Source organism: Filicampus tigris, chromosome 8 (genome assembly GCF_054856515.1).
Source record: "Filicampus tigris isolate MCC_2025a chromosome 8, RoL_Ftig_1.0, whole genome shotgun sequence".
NCBI classification, from domain to species: domain Eukaryota; kingdom Metazoa; phylum Chordata; class Actinopteri; order Syngnathiformes; family Syngnathidae; genus Filicampus; species Filicampus tigris.
Window position 1 is genome coordinate 14,215,149 of NC_141224.1, and position 23,717 is coordinate 14,238,865.

Below are 23,717 nucleotides of genomic sequence, written 5' to 3' on the forward strand. Positions count from 1 at the left end.
CAGGGTGGCAAAGTACTGCAATCCTGAATCCACTCTAGATGTACTCATCTCTTTATAAATATAAGATGTAATTCAACATTCCAACATGTAATTCCGCGGCGTACACTTTTGTCCCCAAGCATGCAGGCATGAGTTTTGGTATCTCTTGTAGGTTATGCAGAGGCACGGCGAGACACGCCCCGTCTGCTCAGTCGTGTGTTGAAAAGTTGACAAAGTTTGCACTGCAGCACTTTGCTAAACCTGCGGGGTCTAATCATGGGCAAGTGTGGCCTCGTCGCAGTTGCTGTAGCGGCATTATCTGTGCTACTTGGGGAGAGGATATTCACCTTAAGGTAAACGACACTTATTTATTTCCACTCGATTTCCCTTCAATCAATAGTTAAGTGCTCTTTCCTAACTTTTCATTCGTAAACAAAAGGAAGCGGGCCCTTGTTTCTCGAGAGCTGGTCAACAATCACCTCCCCAATTGTTTTCCACTGAAGAATCTGAGTAAGCAAGCTCACGTTGCCTTTGTTATTATTCCACAACAAAAAAATTGTTAAATATGCTCTTCTCGCAGATGACGGTGCAGAGGACATCACTGTCTTTGGGGATGGACTCGCTTTTGTCAGCAGTGTAAGTGTTTGACTCGATTGAACTAGAATGAGAGTTTTATATATTTATTGTTTTAATTAACGTTTGCACAACTGTGGCAACTAATTTGAGAGCCATTGTATCCATATGATATTAATGTTGTGAAGAGTGATACAAAGTGCAACAGTGATAAGAAATTGGAACCGTGCTTGATTTGGCCATCGTTAGCCCCTTTGTGTCCTCTGCTGACCAGCGCTCATAGATTTAAGATTTCAGCATGTTGATTTATACTGCGCAAGCTATAACTGTCGACTGATTATCAGGGTATATTATAAGCTTACGTGTGCCAGTACGTGCGGATTGCATACTTTTTTCTGTGACTTAATGTTAAATGTGGCTATGGACGATTCCGGATTTTCGTTACATTGACGTCACAATTCAAGATGGCGGCCAAGTCGGTGAAAACAAACTTTCCGCTCATTGAAAAGCATTTAACTTTGGGTCGTTGTCATTTGAATACAATAATGAGGGAGTGAAAACTATTGACAGACATTTTATTATCTGCGAGTTGAAACATGTTCTTCCAGGCTTCTCCTGTTTTTGTATCCTTGCTGGACACATGACTAACCCTAACAACAAAACAATTGTCTTAAGAATGCTTATGAGCACATACTGTATTTGTCACTAAATATTTGCTGCACTTTTCTGTGGTCAAAGAAGTGTGGTGTGGTTTGGTCATTTAATAAAAAGCCCACATTATGTTGTGCCTGTGCACCTTTCAGCTACGTTTTTAAAATAATGCATACACCTCCTCTTTAGACAGCAAAGTAGTTGAGATTAAATCAATAGCACATCACTTCAAATTCTGTTTTGCCTCAGTTGCTTCAAGACTGGATTAATCAACTATCAATTCCACACAATCAAAAGAAATCTATGCAATCAAATATTCATTTAATCCACTACTATGCTTATCCATGGTAGTGAAAAGTACAGAGTGCAAAGTGGATTGGCTCATGTCCTGGATCAGTTCACAAGTCGGTCATCATTTTTGTCTGCAAATTTTCTGTTCCTCACAGGGTCTAAAGTACCCCGGAATTTCTTCCGATGCTCCTGGAAAGATTTCCCTCCTTGACCTGAAAGACTCTCAGATGAGGCCGATTGAGCTGCGCATGCCGAGAAACTTTGACCTGGAGACGTTCTCCCCTCATGGCATTAGCGTCTACACAGACCCAACGGGTATGAGCAGTCCTGCGTTGGATTCATAAAAATACAGAGATTACTAGATTCACTTTGGGCACAACAACAGTTGAGGCTTTTTTTTTTTCAAAACCAGTTTACATGAGAGTTGTTACGCTAAGCATGCGCACAAACTTGTAACGTATCCAAAGGTCTGAAAAACCCTACCCTGGGTGTGTCTCTTTTAATAACTAAGCTTGATTTAAATATGCATCCTGGTGCAATGTCAACATACAGTACTGTACTATATTGTATTCATTTTCTGCTTAATCCATTGACGAAAGCTGTGGATTCATTTCAAAAATGCTGTTTTTTTGTTTGTTTGTTTTTTTCCCCCAATATAATGCCACATAATGCTTGGCGAATGTCAAGGTGACATTTGAAGCAGTGTCTCTCCTCCCAGTTTTATACACAAAACATTGCGACCAGGTCTTCTAACACAATGCTTTGTTGTTGTTTTTCAGATGGCACAGTATACCTTTTTGTTGTGAGTCATCCTCACTACAAAAGTCAAGTAGAATTGTTTAAATTTGTCGAGGAGGAATTATCATTGATGCATCTGAAGACCTTCAAACATGATCTTCTTCATAGGTGCACCTCTCAAGGCAACACATTTTCTTTTTTGATTCATTTTTAACTTGCATTATCGTGAAACAACAAAGGTCAAGCACAACTCTTTGATGCTGTTTGATCCCCTACTCGTTTTCCGCATGTTTTTCCCCAAATATGCTATAACACAGGTTTACAGATAAATTGAGGCATGCATAAAAATAGTTGTTATAGCCTAATTTTGAGGTGCTGATTTCAGTTTGAAAGCCAATTTTCAACCATCACCTCTCGTTTTTGAGCTATACATGTACGTATGTGTAAGCTACATGCATTCATTATTTAGACTGTAAAACTGGAGATCAGGACAAATCCTGGGCCCCACAAATCTGTTGTAAACCCTGCTACAATGGACTAACTGCATGGTGGAACAGCAAGAAGGCGGCCTTCAAATTTGCTGTCCCGATGGAACTGGTTTCAATACTTGGAGACCTGTTCCCCACTCAGATGATCTCCCTGTCCCTACACCTTCAGCAAATAAAATTCTTCCCTCATCAGATGAAGAAATTACTTCAGGGGAAGAATCTAGCAAGTCAATATCTTCTGAAGACAATGTTTCTGTTTATTCAGGAGCAAGTGGCAACGAACCCCACTGGATCACACAGAAAGACCTGAATGAACTTGCCCGCAATTTGTATCTATCTAAGCAGCAGTCAGAGCTCCTTGCATCCCGGCTTAAGCAGTCAGTGGAACCTGGTCAAGGCAGATGTAAGGATCACCAATTTCAGGGCACGGAACAAAGAATTTGCTTCATTCCATATGGAACACAAGTTGTGCTACTGCACAAATGTCTCTGGCTTGTTCACCTTACTTGGTTTGCCACACAATTCCCTCAGACTGGCATAGTTTCATAGACTCTTTCAAGCAGAGTCTCTAGTCTAGGCTGTGCTTCTGCACAATGGGAATAAATACCCCAGCATTCCCATTGCCCACTCAGGTGCATTTGAAGGAGACATGATAATATGGAGCTCCTTTTAGAAGCTGTTAAGTGTGACCAGTACCAGCGGGCTCTTTGTGTTGACCTCAAGGTCATTGGTCTCATTATGGGTATGCAAGCGGGCGTTCCAAACTACTGCTGTTGCTTACTCTGGGACAGTCGGGCTGTATCCAAGCACAACAAGCAGAAGGACTGGAGATCTAGGAGTACTTTTGTGCCTGGTGAAAAAAACAACCTCTGGTAGACATGAACAAGATGCTTCTTCCTCCTCTTCATATCAAGCTAGGTTTAATGAAGAATTTTGTGAAGGCCATGGACAAAAATGGCGCTGCCTTCCAACACTTGTGCACTCTGTTCCCAGCTCTGAGATCCGTTGAGCTCAAGGAGGGCATCTTCGTCGGACCTCAGATTTGAAAGGTGATGAAAGATATGACGTTTCTGGAGCTTTTTAACTCGAAGGAACTGAGAGCATGGGAATCGCGAAGCCTTTAGAGCAGGAGTCCATGGAAAACAGGTAGGACACTGGCCCTCGGGGAACAGGATTGAAGACTCCTGCTTTAGAGTCACTCTGGAATTACTTCCTTGGTAACACTTTGGGACACATTCAAAAGAGTGCATTGAGGAATTTTTTGAGCAATCTTTTGAGGATATGGGATGCCGAATGTCACTCAAAATTGACGTCCTCCAATCCCACCTCGACTTCTTCCCTCCGAATCTCGAAACAGTGAGTAACGAGCATGGAGAAAGGTTCGATGAAGATATTACTAAAATGGAGAGCAACAACCAAGGCAAGTGGAACCCAACTATGATGGGGGACTTCTGCTGGATGCTCCTGTGTGACATCCTGGAGGCAAAGTACACAGGATAATCCCCCCAAAAAACTCACTTCTAACCATCTGCACTACTATGATTTCTGTATATTGCATTTAGTTCCATCAATGTTCTGTATCTGTGTTGTTTTTTCCTTGTAATATGCCTTTGCAACAGACACAATAAACACATATTTTAAATTTATATGCGGTATACTTGAAAAAAGATATGTGAAAGCAAAAAATGTAGAGGTGATAGAGGAAAACCGTTCAAAATGTGAATTCCCTACATCAAAATTAGTAAAACACACCTATTCACACTCTTGCCTTGGAACAAAAAACATTTTTATAAACTGGTGAATCTGTAAATAGGTCAAACTGTCGCCACCATAACACCTTGATCAACTGTACAGGCAACATTTTAAGTAACTAACAATATTAGCTGTCATCCGCATGTAAAAATATGTTAACACCTATAACATGCTTAAATTATCCAGTTTCACTTAATTTTTCTGAAAATTATTTACCCACAACAACAAAATCCTTTTTCGTTGATCTATGCCAGTGACAAATGGTGACAGGCAGAACTTATTAATACTGTTCTACTAGATGGCAGGAGTGCACATAATTAACTTGTGCGTTACTTTGTTTTGACATTTTTGTTTGGTGATTTGCCTCAAGATTTTTCTACTGCAATAAGATACAGTTCGTTCAAGCGTTTAAACACAGATAACAGGGAAAAGTACGAGTGATTCTGTGTTGCTACGCAACAAAACATGAACATGAGGTGTTTGAAAATCTGTCCTAGGCAGTGCGCTTATTGGACATTTTTTTAATTTTGGTGAAACCAGTTATATGTTGTTGGAAGTTTCATGAATCTTTTGTGATTCAACATGAAGTCTATTGATTTTGTTTGCCTAGAACTCAAATTTTCATATCTCATATGATGTCAAATATTTTGTAACCCTGTACAGTAACAGTACATGTCTCAGATGTCTAATTCTATTCAATGTATTGCTTATAATGAACTGTTTTTCCTGTTTTTTCTAGTCTCAATGATATTGTGGCTTTGGGAGTGGATCGTTTCTATGGCACCAATGATTACTATTTCGCAAATCAAATCCTTAGAGGGACTGTGGAACTTGTCATGGGTCAACCTTGGACTAATGTTGTGTATTACAGTGCAGAGACAGTCAAAGTGGTCTCTGAGGGATATTATATGGCAAGTGGCATCAACGTCTCACCAGACAAAAGGTTGGTGACTTCTTCAAGAGCTTTGCATCATTGTTTCATGACAGTCTTGGAACTAATTGGTTGTCATGAATTAATCATGAATTTGTTGTCATTAATAGGTATGTATATGTGATGGATGTACTTGACCATAAAGTGCATGTGTTGGAGAGGAAAGAAGACAATGCATTGGCCTTCGTAAAGGTAAATCATTTAAAAATAGAGAAGTCAAAAAAATCTCATTCAAAATTAATACTGATGATAAATTATAGCTTTGGAGAAATATTTGACATAATGCCAATACTTGAGGAAGACAAACCAGATCATGTTTAAATTTGTGTTACGATGTCACCAGGCCGTAGACGTTGGTTCACTCTGCGACAACATCGAAGTCGACCCGACAACAGGTGACCTGTTGTTAGGCTGCCATCCCAACGGATGGAAAGCTTTCAACTATGACCTTAAAGATCCACCTGGATCAGAGGTTTGCATGCAAAAACTCATCAACAACACAAACCAACGCAACAGCCAAATATCACCATGCACTTTATTCATTCATCAACTGTAATTTAGATTTGTAATTCATCATATCTCCTATGTTGTGTCATCCAGGTCATCTGCATTAAGAAGATTCATTCAGAAAAGCCAGTGGTGATGCAGGTGTTTGCTGATGATGGTCACATGATTATTGGCTCCTCTGTTGCTACGACCTATGGAGGGAAACTGCTCATTGGATCAGTGTTTCATAAGGCCTTATGCTGTGATTTGGACTAGGCAATGATGTGTGCATTTCACAAAACAGCAGGAAACCCAAACTGAAAGTCGAGCAAGTCTTTGTCACTGTTTTTCTAAAAATGCACTTATGGGAAATGTTTGTTGGAGCCCAGTAAGGCAACATTCCTGTACATTCGTTTTGGGTAAAGTTTTTAAAAGCTGCGGTGGATTTTTTTTTTAATGGACAGGTGAATGCATTTTTTGCTGTGCAGTTGGTGACTAGTCCATCTCGCCCCAATTCTTCTAGGATAGATTCCAGCTAACCAACTAACAAATACTATAGACACTTTCTCTGTGGTTGGATAGATTAATAAGCTTACACACTTTTTTATCTTCAAACACTAAACATGTATTGGTTCAAATGTTGCACTGTAAAACCATAACATGTACAGAAATAAAAGTTTAAAATGAAATTTGGTGCATTACTGTTGCTTATAATATTTTTATAAATTCCAGATAGGAATTGTTGAAGTAAACAAAGCAGAAATTGCATGCATTTCCTGAAAAAAAACCAGACACTGGCGGGCATCCCTAGGAAATTGTCTTCAAGCACAAAAACAATTTAAATATACTTGGAACATATGGACATACTCCTTTCTTGTTTTGATTTACTAAAATGTAACTTTTTTTTTTACAGGACACTTCAACTGGTTATTTTCTTGATTATCATCAACGATCATGCTTCCAGCTGATTATGCAGCCAAAACTGTTTCTGTTAACTCTCCCTTTCCCTTTTCTAGTCATGTCCCTGTGATAATGTGTGGTGACCAGAGGAAAAATGTGCAATGTTCTTTATTTATTTTTTTAAGTAAGCTTTGCGTAAACTTACATGAACGGTTTGTGCAGGTCACGGTTGTTTGTGAGCTCATCAGACTGTGAGAGAAAGTACTGGAATTTTCAATTGGGTACTGATGTACAGTATGTTTACAGCCATTCATCTGCATTACGTCTACATTTACATTTTCACCATTCACAGTGTTTGAAGTACCCCGGAATGCCATGCTCAGATATTCCTGGAAAGATCTTCCTACTTGATCTGAAAACGTCTGACATGGAACCAGTGGAGCTGAGCACATCACCATTCTGAAATGAATGTGCATGTGGTAAATCCAGACGAGGAGACGTTCAACCCTCATAGCATCAGTGTCCAGTGTCCACACGGATGCAACAGGTATACAAGCAGTCCTGCCAAACTGCCTTCTTGTCAGGCATCAGCTGTAAGCAAAACTGTGCCCACATTCCATATAGATTTTTTTCAAAGGTTGGTTCTTCAAGAGCTGTGCATCACGTCATTTGTGTTTTGTTTGGCTTTACACTATGATCTTCTCTTGTGTATGCATATGTGGCGGATCTACTTAACCATAAAATCCATATGTTGGAACAGACAGAAGACAACTCATTGCTCTGTGTAAATTAGGTAAATTAAGTTTTAAAAAATTATGTGCATAAATTGTGAAAGAAGAAGTCAAACAGAATAATGTTCAGTCATAAATTGTGTTACCAGTTTGTGGCCGTCGGTTCACTCTGTGACAACATCGAAGTCGACCCTGAAACAGGTGACCTGTGGTTAGGCTGTGACCAAAACGGTTGGAAAACTATCAACTTTGACCCCAAAGATCCACCTGGATCAGAGGTTTGACTCTACTTTTTTCCAACTAAATCGTAACATCAAATTCCTTTAGCTGTATTTATTATTTTAAAACCCTATTTATTTATGTGATTTGGTTTAGGCATTTAAAACAAAACTGAATTTAATAATTAATTTAATAAAATGAATTTAATAACAGAAGATAAACCTCTCAATCAAATATAGTGATGGCATTTTTATGTAATTTAAAAAAATCCTTCATATAATATTCCAGTGTATGGACAATTGAGTTATTTTTATGCTTGAAGCATGTACAAATTAAATACGTACAAATATTTTACAAATGTTTTTTTACAAGTTACAGCTAATAATTTGATTTCTAATGATTGATTCTTGTATGGCCAGTTTAATGCTTCGAAACAGTTTTGTGGCAATATTGTAATGGCAAAGGCAAAGGACCCACCTATAATATTTCATATAAACATCGCTTGAATAAATGTACAATCAAAATAACAAATCAGTCTGTTTTTTCCAAGTGGTTTCAGCTGAGAGAAAAAAAAATCACATGTTCTGAATGAGCAGCATATTATTGGATTAAGTTCAATTGGTTGAGTGATGGCGACGTTTCAGTGCACCCTAACACGGTTAACATGACATTAGTTGTTGTAAAATATGTGCGAATGCTTTACTTTGATCATTACATAATATCCGTCCGTCCATCCATCCATTTTCTGTACCGCTTAAGCTAGGGTCACAGGTGTGTTGGAGCTAGAGTGACCAGATCCAAACTCACCAGATGTGGGACAGGGAGTATGCTTGTGGGGGACAATGTGGGACGCAGCTGACGCTCGCGACGGACACCAAAAGTGCATATGGTACAGCTTGTCAACTGTTCAGTAACATAAAATATAATAAACTGTAACAAATTAACAATTATAGATCTACAAATAAAAACACAGAACACAGAATTGCAGTTGAAATTATCTGCAGTTACAAAAACACAACACAAACTGCTAGTAAAAAGGTAAATCTCTGAGACATTAATATCAATAGGACAGGGGCGGAGCCAGAACGTGGCTAAAGGGTGTGCCTGGAAAAATCAGGGTGGGCCTGAATATTTCTCTCACTGAGCACAATCCTCCTATCCCGACACATCGTATATTCAAATAAAATGACAAAGTGAATAATATGAAGTTCAGATCCTCCTTAGACAATCACAATTATGCCATTCTTAATATTCAATACAATAAAAAAAAACAACGAAACACAAATTCAAAAATAATTTCATAATAATTTACAAAAAATTGAAAAGTATATTTTTTTCATGACTAACACTGGGCAGTCTGTCAATCTGGGTGGGCCTGTGCACACCCAGGCCCACCTATAGCTTCCCTATGCCCTATGCCCCTTCTAATAGGAGCTCACAATAAAGGCTGAAATATGTCAGTCTCATCATAAATTGAGGTAGATGCACTTTAACAATAGGCACACACAATAAAACCTTGTCAAATCTCAAGTCAACATGTAGAGCATGAAGTGCAGTAACAATTTACTACAGTAACAAAGACAATCCAAACAAAGACAGGCTACTACAACTACTGCAATTCAAATTCTTTTCAAATTAAACAGCCACAGCATAAATCGAAAATAAAGCAAAAAGTATATCAAAAGTAGTCATGAGATAACAATACTGTCACTACAATCAATTCATTTGTAAACAAACGTGTCCACCATAGCAGCACTTCCAGAAGCAAGGAAAGCACTAATGAAACACTTTAAGTTATGTCCATCACAACTCAAGTCTTTCACTTTTCCCCATAACAGCAACAGCAGCCAAAAAGTTCACAGAAAGCTTGATCTGATTCGTCTTTCACTGGCTTCACCCACGGACAATGAGTTCCCAGACCTTGTTGAAAATGCGTTTCATTTTCTTTGCAGTCTACTTTCCTTAGAGTCCTTCATTTTCATTAATTCAGCACAAATTTCTGGAACGCGTCGCTAAAATGCTTGTTTTTGGTAGGCGTAGATCTTTAAAATATCTTTAAAAACAACTATTGCCTGCGTCCGGCTGTTTGATTAACTGCATACCCCTGCCTCTCACAGTCCCGCACACAGACAGTCACACCCGCCCGAACACCATACAGCCACCCCCCCCCCCTCCCCACAACCCGAGACCCGCCCCCATAATAGCCTCAACTATGTGTCGTCTGCTCTCAGCACACAGGCGTTTAATAAAAAACAAGATTTTAGACGCACGTTTGAAAATTGGTGCCTGCCGATCAGACCTGCGGGACAGCGAGTCAATTTGCGGGACGCATCAAAAATTATTAAAATGCGGGACAGTCCCGCGCAAATTGGGACATATGGTCACCCTAGTTGGAGCATATCCCAGCCAGACAATCACACGGTGGGACAAACATAGACGAGCAACCATTCACGCTCACATTCACACCTAGGTATAATTAGGTTATAAATAATTTTGTCACTTGCTGTCAACTGAAAATTACATCACGGTTGCTCAGGTAACAACCAATCATGTCTCAGCTTCAGAAAACAGGGGAGCCTTGATTTGGTTGTTACTTGAGCCCTGAGTAACTGTGATGACATTTTCAGTCGACATCAAGCGACAAAATGGCCGCCCCCTAAGATGGCTAAAAATGGATGGATTTTGCTAAAGTCATATTCCACAAATGCAATGTTAATCAGAATGCCGTGTTCAAACTAGTGGGGTTGACCTCCCCTTTAATTTAGGTTAAATAATCAGTGTCTACAGATTATGGAATCTGATTTCATTTTGATCCACCAATTTTGCAGCACAACATTTTTAAAATCCTTGCAATTATTTCTGCCAAAGCAAAAAACATATTGATTTTATCTTAATCCTTTTTTCCCTCTCTCTTTTCTGGAGGAACAATGGCACAAAGCAGCAGTCTCGGAAGTCCATTTGGTTCATGTACTGGTATTCTTTGCCCAATTATTTATTTAAAGGCATGTGTTTCATTTCTCATATTGTACTCCATTACACTTGCAACTGGCATTTTAATTATAAAAACAAAAAAGCTTGGCCGTAATGACAGAAGGACACTAAACAAGAGACTCCTTTTAAAGCTGCATCCCAAAAATTGAAGGGACCTTTGCTACTGAGTATCTCTATTGATTTTATCATTTAGCGGTTTCCAGTGTGTAGGGTACGTCCATTGGCAAAGCATTTGATTCCGTGTTCATGTCCTGTCATTTAGCTGTCGATTTCTATTCTGTTGGATCTGCGTAAAGTTCACTAATACCATTTATTCCTTTTTTTGACACTCCTTGGAAAGATGACAGATTTTGATTTCTTGCATAAGTCCTACAGCTATCAGATAAACAAGGGATCATCCATTCCTCAGTTTATTTACTCTCTCTCTTTTTATTCAGATTTGCTCGGTTGAGCTGAGTATGCTGTTTATCCGACTCGGGATCGAAGAGTTAGAAGTCATTTGTACGGCGTGCTGTGCGATTTAAACATGGAAACACTAGGCTTCATCTCAGTGGCTATAACATTGTTTTACATTCTGCTCGGCGAGAGGATGGTCAATGTGAGGTAAGCAGGTTCACTTTTGGCATAGGCTGTAGCCTACTTTTTACATTTTGTATTTTTGTACACCTCTGCGCCCTCGCTAACAAACATTTGCAAACATTGCAGGAAAATGTATCTTGCTTCTCGAGAACCTGTCAAGAATCACCTTCCCAATTGTGTACTGCTGAAGAATCTGAGTAAGATCATGTGAAAATTAAACATGTGCGTATTTCTTAAGCATGCAATTAAAACATTTTTCAGATAATGGTTCAGAGGATATAACCGTCTTTGGGGATGGACTCGCTTTTATCAGCACTGTAAGTTGAAGTCTTCCGTGTTTTATCCCAACTGTTCTTCTCACTATTGAACAGCATGAATTGTTCCAAAAAAATGGAAGACTAATTTTGCACGTGACCTGGGGCTGGTCTTGTGCCTCTGGAAAACAAGCTGATCATGGTTGAGGATCAAGATAGGTATAGTTGGACCTAGTCATATGTACTTTGTTGAAAGATCCTGGTCAGTAAACCACACTGGTGGATTTAAAAAAAAAAATTTCAGTTGCTCAAAATCATCAAATGATATGTTAGTTTAATAGCTTTAAATCATATGTTAGCGATGTAGCACATGTTGAAATAAAGTAAATGTCTTTTTTTTTCTCTTCAGTGGAGTGGTTTTCAAAGTGTGGTATGGGCACCACAAGTGGTACCTGGGCTCCCTCTAGTAATATGCAAAGGAATCACTGAGTTAAATGTTCAAATTCTGCAAAATGTTACAATGGGTTCAACAGTCCAATTGTAGTAACAGTAGATATGTTAAGTACAGTCCAGGTGTATTTACCTTTAAAGGACAATGCATTGGCATTTATTTTATTAGAACTGTTTGTTGTCAAGCATTTATGTAGGTAGAATTTTAAGTTAACTTCGTAGGAAACTGGAGTACCCGGAGAAAATCCTCGCAGGCACGAGGAGAACATGAAACTCCACAGTTTATGGATACTTAGACCTAGTACACTACTGTTTTTTTTTTTATTATTTTAATTTTTTTCATTGCGGTGGTACATGAATAGCCTTATTTGATAGGTGGAACTTAGTGTAAAAAAAATAAAATAAAAATAAAAAGTGACAACCACTGTTTTAGACTATAATGAGGACCCACAACTAAAATCCAAGTTTGCAGTCGCACAGACTGACAGGATCACTTTGACCCACTCCCACTGAATGCAGAACAGCAGAGTGGATGCACTCTTGATTGTACTGCGAGTCGTTGTCCTTATTTGAACCATTCCTGATGCCAAGCCGTGTTGATGTCAGCGCAATTGCCTGCTGACGTAATGTTTCCATCTACGTTGGCATTTGACCCCTAGGTCTTTAAAGAGAATTAGGGAGAAAGATTTTTCCATGAAGGAAAGTGTAGAATATTATACCTGGCAATAGCTTGTAAACTCTTGGTGTTGTATTTATGATGATGAATGACTCCGGAGATACATTCTACAAACACACAACAGTTCCTTTTTCCTAGTCATGTCTGGTAACGGCGCAGGCTTCAGTTCAATTCGTATTCTGGGATTTTTTTGGAGAGTCCATGACTTGGCCAACCTCAGCGTCGACCACACATAAGGATTTGCTATCATACTGTAAATATTGAATTTACATTTACGATTGCCCGAGAAAATTTGGCAGGGAAAATCACTCAATATATGACACACCACGGGATAATCACTCAGGATTATCTTTCAGAGACATCTGATAATTGGGCCATACTGACTTTGATCAGACAGAAGGGGGGAAAAAAAGCTCAAATTGGTCCCGATTACCAGCATGTGTGTTCCGTGCTTAGGAGACAAGGTAAATGAATGATGTCTCCCTGCTTATTTTCAATATTCAAAGGGTTTGAAGTACCCTGGGGTGCCATCCTCTGATGCTCCTGGTAAGATCTTCCTTCTCAATCTGAAGGAGTCTGACATGGAACCAGTGGAGCTGCCCATATTAAGGAACTTTGACGTGGAGAGGTTCAACCCTCATGGCATCAGTGTCTACACAGACCCAACCAGTATGACCAGTCCTGCTTTCAATTGCATTCTTTGCCTTTTTGCAAAACAGTTTATTTGACAACAAAACAATAGAGGATTTTTTTCCTACTATGTATGAGAGCTTTGTTGAGTATATGAACAAACAGAGACTGTCTACTTATTGGACCAGTCCGTGTAATATTCTGACAGAATGTATAAAACAAATGAAGAGTATTGAAGTGATAGATTTACCACTATATGATGAAGTTATTTTAAAGTTTAGTATATCCTTTTTATCTTTGCTTGTTGTCTGATATTGAAATCACAGCATGACCATCCTTTTTACAAATAGTACACGAATGTGCAGTGTACACAACAATGTTGTTGTTGCTAATTCTTTTTCCCCTCATTGTTTTCAGATGGCACAGTGTACTTGTTTGTTGTGAATCATCCTCACCACAAAAGCCAAGTTGAGTTGTTTGAATTTGTTGAGAGGAGATTCTTCCTGTTGCATTTGAAGACCTTCAAACATAAACTTCTTCACAGGTATTCCAAGGCTACCTTTCATTTTTATAATAACGTTACAAAACTCAATCATGTTCTTTATATCATTTATAGTCAGTAACATTTTTTCTCATTTTTTTCCCCTTAGTGTGAATGATATTGTGGCTTTGGGAGTGGATCGATTCTATGCCACCAATGATCACTATTTTTCAGATGAACTGCTGAAAAGTATTGTGGAACCTCTCCTGGGTCAACCTTTGACTAACGTCGTGTATTACAGTACAGAGATGGTCAAAGTGGTCTCTGAGGGATATTACTTTGCAAATGGCATCAACATCTCACCCGACAAAAGGTTGGTGAGTTCTTAGGAGTTGTATGATTGAGATATAGAGATGAATCATCATTTACATACCATTTTATTTTTACACCATTAATAGGCATATATATGTGGCTGATATACTTGCCCATAATGTGCATGTGTTGGAGCGGAAGGAAGACAATGCATTGGCCTCTGTCAAGGTAAATGAATCTAAAAAATACTAGTATGGATGTTTCCTGAGCAATCAATGTTACATGAAAGCAAATTAGCGAATGCAATATGATTGAAAAAAAAAAAAAATCATTTTGCTTTTATATCCTACATTTTTACCAGTCCTTGGCTTTGGGCTCAATCTGTGACAACATCGAAGTTGACCCGAAAACAGGTGACCTGTGGTTAGGCTGTCACGTCAACCTACAAAGAATTTTCCACTTTGACCCCAAAAACCCACCTGGATCAGAGGTTTGCCTAAACACCCTTCTTTCATTTGTAAACTCACGTCAATTGTGACATATTGTCATCCAAACCCAATCCCTTCATTCATTGTACTTCCCATGATGCTGTGTCATCCAGGTCTTCCGCATCCAGAACATTCTCTCAGAGGAGCCAGTGGTCACTCAAGTGTATGCTGATGATGGTCACGTGATTATGGGCTCATCAGTAGCTACGATCTATGGAGGGAAACTGCTCATTGGATCAGTGTTTCATAAGGCGTTATGTTGTGATTTAGATTAGCGAGTACAATTTTTTTCATTTCAAGTGGAAATCAACCCAAACACATTTTTTTCAAGAATATGTTCCCAGCAGGCCCACTAGTTGAAACACGGCATTCTGATTAATATTGTGTGCGTGTAATATGAGTTTAGCAGCGAAATCCACCCCTTTTTAGCCATCTCCGGGGGTGGCCATTTTGTCACTTCTGTCGACTGAAAATGACATCACAACTGCTCAGGGCTCAGGTAACGACTAATCACGGCTCAGCTTCAGAAAACAGGTTAGACGTGATTGGTCGTTACCTGAGCCCTGAGCAGTTGTGATGTCATTTTCAGTCGACAGAAGTGACAAAATGGTTGACCCCAGAGATGGCTAAAAATGGGTGGATTAACTGTTATTCAACAAACGCAATATTTATCAGAATGCCTTGTTTCAACTAGTGGGCTTGCATAGACCATATTCTTGAAAAAAAATAGGTTTGGGTTAACTTCCACTTTAAGAAAAAAAGGAGACTTGAAAAACAATTTAATAAAGAAATGGAAAATGGAATTATTTAATTTGAATTCCTGTAAAGAGATATATTGATAGTACTGGATGTAGATTAGCCTGAGCTGCAAATACACAATTTGATTTGAGCAAATAAACACAAAACCAATAAATTACAGAAATTGTGAAACACATTGGAAATAAAGTCCTGAGTATCACGTGGCAATGAAATGTAACAGAAGATTATATGGTAGGTTTATCACAGGAATAGCATATAGAAAAATTTGAGCCCTGACCTCATTTTCATCAAGCACTGTTGGGATCAACCAGAGCAGAGATAATGACCAACTGCATATTGTCTCATATTGTCGCATATTGTCGTTATAATAGCAACACTTTAGTCCATATAGTGCATATTTTCTCCAAAACGTGCAGTACATTTCACGGTGTTGTTATATTAAACGTTACCCCTTTTCATCCTTATTAAGTAATACATCCTCCTCTGCTACTTTAGAAATTGTAAACCGATTCACCCCATCACTTGGCTGTGCAATTTCTTCTTGCGTGCTTTCTAAGGCTGGAACAGTAAATATAATGCTATCGTTTGGTGAATTGTTTGTCCCGTTGACTTCATTGAGTGTGTCATCGGTTCTCGCACACTCTGCTGGCTCTGTTGTAGTTGAATTTTCTTGGAGAAGAGACTGACTCTCTTTGCCTTGGCATTCGTCATCCTTTGGGTTCATAAACACTTCACTGATGCTCATTAGACATCTGTGTCGTGGCGAGTGATCCAGCATCTCGATGTTGGTTGTCAAGATGTCACTGCAGCTCTTGGAGCGATTGAAAATGTCGATGGAACTCGGTTTTGCGGTCATTCCAATCTCCTTAATGACAGTACTGTAGTCTTCATCTTTGTCCGACAAGAAGCTAAAAATATCGATGACGGTCGGCCTCTCCGTGTCCGACTTGGGCGTGTCCTCTTCAGGGGTTGGTTCGTCATCATGAAAGGGTCCGCGTTTATGTCGCCTTTTCTTCTTAAAAACTTTGTGAGCCTCAACGACCATGTTTACATTCCAGCTGAAGAACAGAGACAGCCACGCCAGGCCCATGTAGATCCATATCTCCGCAAACACTCTGTATAGCTTTGGGTACTCAATATTTGGATTCACACCTGAAATGAATGTGCATGTGGTAAATCCAAGATAGCGATTGCTCAACTTACAACAGAGAGGTGATGAAGATCTGAAGTCAACCTGCCACGTAATCTCCAAAGCCAACAGTTGTGAGGGTGATGAAAGAAAAGTAGAGGCCTTCCAAGTAGCTCCATTCTTCCAGGGACATGAAAACAAGCGGAGGGATCACCAGGTGCACGAAGAGACCCCATAACAGGAATATAGCTGTGCAGATAAGCTGAACACGTTTCTGATAAGAAAAAAAAAAAAAAAAGTTTTGTTTGTTTGTTTTTTTTAAGTAACTTTATGGGGTTTCAAAACTTTGACTCTTAATATCCAAACCCTGGCATGCATGTTAAGTCTTACCACTGGCACATTTTTGTGGATGAGGATCTGGGACAGACGTTTTGCCCGGTCTCCAAAGAATGAACCCAGCCTACTTAACCATACCAGACACAGTGGGATGCCGCACAGACCATACAGGATGCAGAAGATTCGACCTCCATTAGTCTTTGGGGCGACATTACCATAACCTATAGAAAACAACAACAACACAAATGCATTTTTGTGGAGCATATTGTAGAGAATTCAACTATCCTAATTATTTGGTGCACACCTGGGATCTATTGTAATCTACTCCCCTACGCCCTCCCACCATGCCAGTAAGGCGCTGAATCATTCCTTTGTCCCTAGTCTTTTGCTGTGCACATTCTGTCGTCCTCCCATATTGGTTTCTGCCTTTGTTTGATGTTTTTTTGTGCTCACTGTTTCTTGCAGTAAGTTCTGGCATTTTCTGGTAGCACTCTCGGATTTCTGCCTTCTTGTTTGCGCCTTATTTGTACTTTGTGATTCTTCCTACTTATTGATAGCAATTTATGTTTATTACCGGTAGTCTGTTGTTATGGTTCTTTGGTAATTGTGTGAAAGTTGAAAGAATTCACACATGATATTTTGATTCTTATTCCGCTCACTTTTTTGTCCGGAGTCTACTCCCACATCATACATTCGATTTACACGAATTTCAACATATTCTAAAAATTCATGCCAACAGTTTTCTTACAATTTAATATTTTACATTAAAAATTGCACATTCATTTCTAATGGGACAGACATTACGCTTTCAATTTCAGCATCCCACACCCTTCAGTACAATTGAACATTACTACACACCTTGTGTCAACCTGGGTTTAGCTCACTTGGTAGTGTTGCTTAATCACTGACCACTTTGTTCCTGGTTCAAATCCCACCTCTGACTGTACATTATTAATGCGTCAATGAACAAAAACCTAACTTCTACAGGGTTTCACCATTGTGATTAGATATATTGGTATACATAAACTATAATTTCATATCAAACAAAACCTTTTAATCATCCATTCCTGGCATTCAGTGATGGAAACACATTGTCTCTACTATAACAACAGTTACTCAGCAAGTCCTTGGTAGAGCAGTGGTAAATGCAGTGCATTCTTGTGTGGTCAGCCCCGGTTGGAATCCAACCTTGAGCAATTTTATTTAATAATAGATACTTGTATATCATAACATACAACATTATATGAAAGTCATCATTACACTTGCGTTCAAATTTTTGCATTCAGCATTTTCAGCATTCACATGCACTTTCTCCAGAAAGTCTCATTACTATTTGTTCTTCTCATCTGAAACGCTGATGATTAGACTTTCAGTTTTGCACTTTTTCCTCCTAGTTAGTGCCTTTTGAAACCAGTGTTCTTATCTTGTACTTTGCGTGATCAGGTCTTTCTTTAGGACAGTAGCACCTTTTGTTGAAACTTTTTTAAACTAATTCCTTCCATGCTCCATTACTGCTTTGAGGTCCAACCTTTCACAATTCTTAACAGAATGATTCAGCCAAAAGAAAGGGGCTCAGCGCAACCAGAGGTGTTAGGTCATGCTATTTTCTACCATCGTCAACTGCTTGGCTATCACACAGTGCCTGCGAGAGGTGAAGGATGCAATTCGTAACCGTTTTCTGGAATGGACATGGTGGTGGACAACTTTTGCAACCACTTAGGCACATGGTCCAGTTTCCACCTGACACTGGTGGCGCATGTCCTGCGGCCACTCTCCCACTTTGTTCTCCGAGCCTGCTCTGGTGGCACACAATATGCGGCCATCATCGGACCCTGCTCCAGTGCCGCACAACGTTATACGTCTGTTCTTTTGGTAATTTGTTAATTACTATTTATACTTCTCATCTATAGATCTTTGTTGATTTAGCCTTTTTGTTTAATACTTTTTCCTAGTAGTGCCTTTTGTTACCAGCGTTCTTATATAATCAGTTGAAAGCATCGGGATTTGATATTCCGGTTGTAAACTTAATGAGATCCCATTCATCATGTGCTAATTAGCTTGATTTTGATTTCCTTAATTTTCATATAGCTTACAATGCGGAAACCTGTCAGGAGACCTTTGACATACTGCCAATCAGTGTGTGGGCTCCTTAATGAATGTATCCAATGCCTATTGCAGTATGTTTTGGGATGTTCACACAGCATGTTGCTACCTACTGTAATGGATGTTCCATTTAGGCCAAACATAGTTTTTGCACCCACGTCCGATGAGACAACTGCTTTCCATGTTGGTGCAAAAAATCTCACTTCCATATGAAAACTATACTGTAAAATTTGACAGGCAAGTTAACCCAGAGTCTTACTTCCAGCTTACTTTTAGTGCTATCCTTTAATATATACCTGCATAACCGTGAGTAAAAAGAACAGTTCTCTCTGCTGTGCATACAAAATAAATGTTTTCTTATTTCAATGACTATTTCATGTGCACGGGCCTTTTAAACTGAAATTATCAACAACACACAAACCTATTGTTGTGACAACAGTCGCTGCAAAGATGACAGAGTTACCCCAGTCCCACATGTTGTGATGTTTGTCCCCAGTGATGATCACACCTTGACCTGCAGCCTCTGACACTACCTAGAATATGTTACAAAGCACACACGTAGTAATAAGGACATCATAAATTCATTCATTTTCTCCAGGTATAATCCTTGGGCTCGTTTTACCCTGGACTGGTTGCTAGCCAATTACAGGGCACACTTAGACAACCATTTACAATCACATTGACACCAACGGCTAATTTGGAGCAAGCCGAAAGCTGGAGAGTATGAGTAAGTATGAAGTGAGCGGAGATTCTAACAATGAATCTAAGAACAGTGAGACAGATGTTTTAGTCATTGTACGTGTACAAACAGACACACATGGGACATTGATAGTATTTGGACTAACAAATAGTATAAAACAGTGACGTTCTACATCACTGCAAATCACAACAACAATAAGCACTGTTAATTTAATTCTTAAAGTTTGAACATCATTGGAAAGGCTGGATTCGTGACAGGTCTTGCATTGGATTCCATTCGATGTGCAAGTTTGGTTGGATAAAATATACTACAAGCGAATAGAAACATCGATACAGTGACGTATTCTAACTAAATAAAATCACTTGTTGAGCCATTGAAGACGAGACACACCTTGTAAAACATTCCAACATTTAAATAAGACGTGTAGATTCATGCTTACTGTCCGTGTGTACAGAATTTGAATACTCCCTCGCTTTTTCCTCCTCGAGCAAGATGACAAGAGGATTTGTTGTGGATCAACGGGGAAGTACGTATAGTGTATTATTAGACGAACCTCTAACTCTTGCTCTAATGTCAATTTGGTAGTTTAGTCCATACCTTAAGAATTTCATCCAGATCCTCTTTCCTAAGGCAGGGGTACTTCTTCAAAACCTGTTCTTTTTGAAGAAGATATTTGCTCCTAGCCAATTCCCAGTTTGGCTCCTCAAGAATTTGAAATATCGCAGCCCCAATGGACAAGTAAAAGATGATACACGATGTTAAAAGGGGGCCCTGGTCAGCCATGTTCAACAAATAACTATATGCCCCATACAGCCGCGTCCCTCATTCACTTTTCAATGCTCTTCCTGAAAAAAAAGAAGAAAAAAAACTTCCTGACTTGCTTGATAGACGCACACTTAGCGCGCGTGCGCAAGCATGCATACGCCTCTTCAGTCACCTGAATTACGTAACAATCACCGACCTGGTTGGCATGGTACAGGTGAAAACGTGCTGCAGGGCGATAAAAACAGCAATACACTGAGTCTTCTGTTTATCGCGTGTGTTAAAATGTTAAGATTGTAATGAATGTGTTTCTCTGCTTTTTACACAACTTGTTGTTGTATGACATGGAACTGAGCAGCAAAATTCACACGGTGTTTAAGCGAATAGGCTGCAGGTTTAATCCATAAATCGATTCTAATTAATATCTTAATTAGAATTTCTATTAAAGAGGTCGTTTGTTCACATTTTGACATCATGAGACAAAGACATCATCTAACATTAATTGATCCTCATGTACATCGCCACTGTGAGAATTAAAATGTTCTCAGAAGGAAGTGGCTATTGAGTTGATAGTGTCACAAAGGGTTATCAACAGGGACGTCTCCATGATTTTTACTCTCCTGGACCTAAATGGGTGCTAGACCAATAAATAGGCGGCCTGAGAAAATAAATATATTAGAATGACAGTTCTATGTATCTATCTATCTATCTATCTATCTATCTATCTATCTATCTATCTATCTATCTATCTATCTATCTATCTATCTATCTATCTATCTATCTATCTATCTATCTATCTATCTATCTATCTATCTATCTATCTATCTATCTATCTATCTATCTATCTATCTATCTATCTATCTATCTATCCATCTATCTATCTATCTTATAGTGCAAGGTGAGCTTTCCACAAATACAACCATTTGCATTTAATATAGTTCACTGTCAACCACGGGAGTGACAGTTGCCCTTATCTTAATTTGCAACGACCCAGAAGCAGAAACAACATGTATGTGTTTGTGTAAAGCTTGAATCGAAGTAAGGGTGGAGCCACACTGCAATGCATGATACTGTACAGTACTGTTCTGCACTGTAGGGCTACTGTACTGTCGTTGGGTTGATGCACACACAAGAAAGGTGACAGTGGTCCTGCAACTATGTGTGCTAATATGATGTTCCAATATTGAAATACTTTTTGCGTCAAAATAATGCAATACGAAATACTGTACTGAATATTCTCTCTAACCTGAAAATAAAAGTGACAATATATTTATATACTGTATGTAGATCTAATTAAACCACTCTGCTGTATGCTTCTTGGTGACTAATTTTTTTTAGGGAATACCTTCAACTGCGCAGGTGCAGTACCTCACCCTCACCTGTGTAATAATGTCATTAGCCAAATTGCAATATAATAGGTGTGTGGTGAATCGTGACTTTACTGCAGCCCCCACAGAGCGTTTAATGGACAAAAAAAGAGCTAGAGTTAGTGTTTATGAGTGACTTACACATAACTCCACCCTTCAGGTCGACGGTTTTGCTTGGTCATTGTGGCTGCGTCACCGCCTCCGTGGAAACCCGCCTGACTCCTCCTGGGGAGGGAAACACCGGAACTAATGGCTCCTCACTAAAGATGGCGCCAACACATCCTCAAAACATGTCGCTCAGGTAAGAAACATTTTTGTCATGAAATTAAAAGGTTTTCAACTGAAATGTATCTTTGCAGCTGTTGGAGGAGGCTCTCTGAAAAATCGCTAAGCACCACGAATGTTTGTCTTGTTATCGCACTCACTAGATCAGAGTCACATATATGATACGAATACTGTAAAACACAATCATGAGTGTTAACGATTTAAAGTATGCATACCTATTTTCTGTTTCAGTTATCATTGTAATTAATTCAACCTAGACGACTTGGGGTAACATTATTTTTCTGTAGTATAATATAAAAGGATACCAACACAATATTTACCAATTAATGCAGTATTTTGTTACAAATCAGACCTTTTATTGTTTTGCACTGGTATATGTTGATACTTGATTTATTATACTGCCTGATATTGAATAATCTATCTAATATACATGTGACATAGGCCTATGCTGTTTGACCTTTTGCTCAATTGACAGTCTTCTTTCTTGCTTTTTCATGTGGACACACTCTCTTGGATGTTGACATGAACATGTTGTGAGTATTTATTTCATTTTAACCTTGTAAAATATGACATGGGATCTTATCCAAATTGGATGCTACTTGTGCGTTGCACATATCAAGTCATGTAACACAGGGTTACACATAAGGACGTTGTAATTCTGTGCACCAGCTGCAGTGTGGCATTTCTTCACTTTTTGGAGAGAGGGGTGGGGTCACCGAATCACCCCGAGGCATGTGCCGCAAACACATCTTTATCTTATGAGAACACATGTTCTTGAAATGCCTTGCAAACTCTGTGTTAAGGTAGCCAGGAAATTGCGCGGGATACCTTCACTCTTGTTTGCGAACCCTTTATGATTTTTTTTTTGTCTTTATTGTAAAAGACAGCAGTTCCAGAGTTAATTAGGTCAAAATGGTTGCCACACACCTCACTATAGACAAATGTACATGGGATTTCATGCATGCAGTAGTAAATAAAGTAAATTAGCCATGCATTTTTTGTAGTGTTTGTCCTCAGCAACAACTCGCTGACTTTCGGTGAGAGGGAGGTGCACCCTGGATTGGTTGCCAGTCAGTCACAGGGCTCACGACTATACTTCATATACACAAACAGCTTTTTTTTAAATGTGTGAGGAGTACCTGGAGAGTTTGAACCCTGTACCTCAGAACTGTGAGGCAGATGTGCTAACCACCAGTCCACTGTGCTAATAATTTTTTAAAAAGTTTTTTTATGTTACTAATTACAAAAAGTATATTGTAGTATACCAACATTTTGTATGAAAACAGTAAGAGCATTTCAGTGGTTGACTTAACTAACTTGTCAACGTCATGCATTTGATAAGTGTACTCTTTTGTTTCTGCACTAGATGGCAGCACACACTAGCACAAGCAAGTAGAATTAATAGAATTAAAACACGATGATGCACTCAAAAATGGCCATCACTGTTTGACCAGTGCAATGTCGTATAATAAGAGTTGTTGATTTAAATCCCAAGATGACCACACAATAACCTTGTACTTTACATCCTTTAGCTAATTTTTTTGGGTGATACATTTAAAATATATTTTAATGCTTTATGGAATAATATTTACAGTACTTTTTTAATTATTTATTTTTTATTTTCATAGACAACGGTGCACTTTAGTTAAAATTAGTTCATTTGATGGCTGACTGTA

At 38.9% G+C, this 23,717-nt stretch overlaps 4 protein-coding genes across 4 annotated transcripts in view; 3 read left to right on the top strand and 1 right to left on the bottom strand.

Annotated features, from left to right (window-relative positions):
• The first annotated feature begins 3 nt into the window (after positions 1 to 3).
• Positions 4 to 6,578, top strand: LOC147143847 (serum paraoxonase/arylesterase 2-like). Its single transcript, XM_086039030.1, has 10 exons — positions 4 to 67; positions 152 to 332; positions 419 to 489; positions 560 to 615; positions 1,650 to 1,809; positions 2,274 to 2,400; positions 5,212 to 5,415; positions 5,514 to 5,595; positions 5,747 to 5,875; positions 6,004 to 6,578. The coding sequence occupies exons 2-10, from the start codon at positions 256 to 258 to the stop codon at positions 6,163 to 6,165; spliced, it is 1,068 nt and encodes a 355-aa protein (XP_085895156.1). The 5' UTR covers positions 4 to 67; positions 152 to 255; the 3' UTR covers positions 6,166 to 6,578.
• A 4,441-nt stretch (positions 6,579 to 11,019) lies between these two features.
• On the top strand, positions 11,020 to 15,064 carry LOC147143848 (serum paraoxonase/arylesterase 2-like). The gene is made up of 9 exons (XM_086039222.1): positions 11,020 to 11,333; positions 11,436 to 11,506; positions 11,571 to 11,626; positions 13,196 to 13,358; positions 13,737 to 13,863; positions 13,970 to 14,173; positions 14,259 to 14,340; positions 14,474 to 14,602; positions 14,714 to 15,064. Exons 1-9 carry the CDS (start codon positions 11,257 to 11,259, stop codon positions 14,873 to 14,875), a joined length of 1,071 nt encoding a protein of 356 aa, XP_085895348.1. The 5' UTR covers positions 11,020 to 11,256; the 3' UTR covers positions 14,876 to 15,064.
• Positions 15,065 to 15,328: 264 nt separating this feature from the next.
• Positions 15,329 to 20,564, bottom strand: LOC147143849 (potassium channel subfamily K member 5-like). Its single transcript, XM_086039156.1, has 5 exons — positions 20,225 to 20,564; positions 19,349 to 19,460; positions 16,879 to 17,045; positions 16,594 to 16,762; positions 15,329 to 16,511 (listed from the first exon to the last, which is right to left on the bottom strand). The coding sequence occupies exons 1-5, from the start codon at positions 20,408 to 20,410 to the stop codon at positions 15,805 to 15,807; spliced, it is 1,341 nt and encodes a 446-aa protein (XP_085895282.1). The 5' UTR covers positions 20,411 to 20,564; the 3' UTR covers positions 15,329 to 15,804.
• A 1,254-nt stretch (positions 20,565 to 21,818) lies between these two features.
• LOC147143850 (uncharacterized) overlaps positions 21,819 to 23,717 on the top strand; it is a 34,611-nt gene continuing 32,712 nt past the window's right edge. The window contains exon 1 of the mRNA XM_086037301.1: positions 21,819 to 22,057. The gene's annotated coding sequence lies outside the window, so the exon portion shown is untranslated. The remainder of the gene's footprint in view (positions 22,058 to 23,717) is intronic.

Coding starts and splice junctions, on each gene's coding strand:
- LOC147143847 (XM_086039030.1), top strand. CDS start 256: ATGGGCAAGTGTGGCCTCGTCGCAGTTGCTGTAGCGGCATTATCTGTG. Junction 333..418: donor GAGAGGATATTCACCTTAAG/GTAAACGACACT, acceptor CGTAAACAAAAG/GAAGCGGGCCCTTGTTTCTC. Junction 616..1,649: donor GACTCGCTTTTGTCAGCAGT/GTAAGTGTTTGA, acceptor TGTTCCTCACAG/GGTCTAAAGTACCCCGGAAT.
- LOC147143849 (XM_086039156.1), bottom strand. CDS start 20,410: ATGGCTGACCAGGGCCCCCTTTTAACATCGTGTATCATCTTTTACTTG. Junction 16,763..16,878: donor TCCACAAAAATGTGCCAGTG/GTAAGACTTAAC, acceptor TTTTCTTATCAG/AAACGTGTTCAGCTTATCTG. Junction 16,512..16,593: donor CTTTGGAGATTACGTGGCAG/GTTGACTTCAGA, acceptor CATTCATTTCAG/GTGTGAATCCAAATATTGAG.
- LOC147143848 (XM_086039222.1), top strand. CDS start 11,257: ATGGAAACACTAGGCTTCATCTCAGTGGCTATAACATTGTTTTACATT. Junction 13,864..13,969: donor AAACATAAACTTCTTCACAG/GTATTCCAAGGC, acceptor TTTTCCCCTTAG/TGTGAATGATATTGTGGCTT. Junction 14,341..14,473: donor ATGCATTGGCCTCTGTCAAG/GTAAATGAATCT, acceptor CATTTTTACCAG/TCCTTGGCTTTGGGCTCAAT.